Below are 2,500 nucleotides of genomic sequence, written 5' to 3'. Positions count from 1 at the left end.
TTTATTGTAGCAGTGCAGTGTCAAGGCTGATTATGGAGGCACATATGCATTAGTATTTGTTACCATGGCAAATATCATGATACAGAAAAGGTTTGTGACAGTGGAAAGAAAGTGCAAAATATCAGAAACATGACAACTCCTGGTTTGTGCATGTGTTATGCTGTAACAGTAACAGCTAGGAGAGATGTATGTGGCAGTATGTATAACAGGAAAGGGTGGGGAGATTTTGATAATTTCTGAAAGGAACATAATCCACCCCCCACTTGCACTGTCACCTCCCTCTCTCTGTCTCTCTGTCTCTCTCTCTCTCTCTGTCTCTTGCTCTCTCTCTCTCACTCTCTCTCGTTCTGAGTCCCAGCCCCTCAAGGTGTCATAACTGCTCTCTCTCTCTCTCTCTCTCCCTCTCTCTCTCACCCTCTCTCTCTCTCCCTCTCTCTCTCTTCCCCTCTCTCTCTCTCTTCCCCTCTCTCTCTCTCTCTTCCCCTCTCTCTCTCTCACTCACTCTCCCTCTATCACCGCCTTTCAGATCTTTAAAAGCTGGTGCTGTGGTGTGTCTCTCTCGATCTCCATTCGTCTGCTCTCTGGCACTGCGGGGAGGAAACTCAACCGGCAAAAAGCACCACCAAGGAAACGCTGCTGAATCTACTGTATAGAACCCGCAGAAGAAGAAGAAGAAGAAGACTGAGAGACATATACATCCAGAAATAGCATCAGCCACATTCAAGTGAGAGTGACAGAGAACCCGAGAGCTGGACAGGGAGAAAATGCCTCTCCTTTCTAACTTAACAACCGTTGTTTTGTTGCTGATTGCCCAGTGCGGTTCTTGGAGCGGGGCGAACCGTTTGGGCCCCTTCAAAGTCTGCCCCTCTTGCAGGGACCCTATGGGGGCAGGCCGGCCCCCCAGGGACCACAGCGCAGCGGGCAGCACCTCTGTGTTGGCACAGGGAGAGCCGTGTGGCGTGTACACTCTCAGCTGTGCCAAGGGGCTCCGCTGTGCGCCGCCGCCACGCGAGCACAGCCCGCTGCAGGCGCTGCTACAGGGACGGGGCATCTGCAACAAGCACAGCAAGACCAACCCCACGGACAAGCCCCACCCCACAGGTAAGACACTGCATGTACACACACACAGAGACACACAGAGACATAGATAGACAGACAGACACACACAGAGACACACAGAGACATAGATAGACAGACACATAGATAGAGACAGACACACACAGATAGAGACACAGACACACACACAGAGATAGACACAGAGACAGACAGACACACATAGACACACACAAATAAACAGACACATAGATAGACACAGACAGACAGACAGACAGACAGACACAGACACACACAGAGAGATAGACAGAGACACGTGCATGAAATCACGTATGCACACGTAAATGCGTGCACCTACGGATGCACAGAGACGCATGCCGGTAGACACTGCAGGTAGCCTAGACATGCACTGGCAAAGGAACCACAAGTAAAATGTATCCACAGTCTCTCTCCTGTGTTGCTGTGAATGGCATGTGATGCTGTGTCACACACCAACACAAAGAGAAAAGGCCAATCAGTGTGTGACATTTAAGCCTGGATGCATTCTGTGCTTCATAGATGAATTTTGCAAAGCGCTAGCATCGTATACAGCTGAGCATTGCCTCTGGAGCTACAGGGGGGAAAATGTCATCTGTCATCACAGGACTGTTAGTAAAGGGCTGGATGATAAATCACAAAAAATAAGGAGCTTTTGTTTAGTCATGGGGTGTTGCAACTGTGTTTAAGTGACGATCGCATATCCCTGCGTTATATGTTATATATAGTATATTCTATTTGTTTCAATGACAATGATCTGTCCTATCAGTTCAGCCTCTCTGGAGAGAATTGAGAATGAATGTGAGCGTCAGTGTCCCCCACATCCCAAACCAGCTGCTTTTTATTGCGTTGATCCCCCTCTACTGTTCAAACGGAGATACTGCGATTGACTATCTGGAAAAAAGGACATATTCTGTACTGTAGGCTACTGATGGAAAATGAGGTCCTTATGACATCTATTGCAGCATGTCCGTCCTGGGAGAGGGATCCCTTACTCTGTCGACTCTCCCTGAGATTTCTTCAATTTTTTTTATTCCCGGTAAAGGTTTTTTTTACTGGGAGTTTTTTCTCAGCCGAGCTAAGGGTGTAAGGGCAGGGTGTCATATTGTATCATATTGTATCATATTGTATGAAACGTAACGCCCACTGAGACAAATGTATTTGTGATTTTGGGCTATACAAATAAAACTGATTTGATTTTGATTTGATTTGAGGTCTCTCTTTGAATGAGCAATAACATATAGATCAAATAGGAAAATTCTGCTTAGTAATGTATTGTGCAAAAAGATGCAAAGATAGACACTTAAGTCTGATATTATGTATGTGAAAATATTGTAAAGAATGTGACATGAATGTGGTTTGATATTGAAGGCTATACGATGGTGTTAATGTTCTCATTTCCTCGCAGGTC

General features: G+C 46.2%; 1 protein-coding gene across 1 annotated transcript in view; it reads left to right on the top strand.

Annotated features, from left to right (window-relative positions):
* Window positions 1-626: 626 nt before the first annotated feature.
* Window positions 627-2,500, top strand: part of igfbp6b (insulin-like growth factor binding protein 6b) — a gene marked incomplete at its 3' end in the record, with an annotated part of 4,960 nt that continues 3,086 nt past the window's right edge. The window contains exons 1-2 of the mRNA XM_080030644.1: window positions 627-1,101; window positions 2,498-2,500. The exon at window positions 2,498-2,500 is cut by the window's right edge and continues 32 nt beyond it. Of these exons, the coding sequence (XP_079886770.1) occupies window positions 765-1,101; window positions 2,498-2,500 (340 nt within the window). The 5' untranslated portion in view covers window positions 627-764. The remainder of the gene's footprint in view (window positions 1,102-2,497) is intronic.

This window comes from Ammodytes marinus, assembly GCF_949987685.1.
Source record: "Ammodytes marinus genome assembly, chromosome: 7".
Taxonomy (NCBI): Eukaryota; Metazoa; Chordata; class Actinopteri; order Uranoscopiformes; family Ammodytidae; genus Ammodytes; species Ammodytes marinus.
This window is presented reverse-complemented; position numbering and strand designations above follow the sequence as displayed.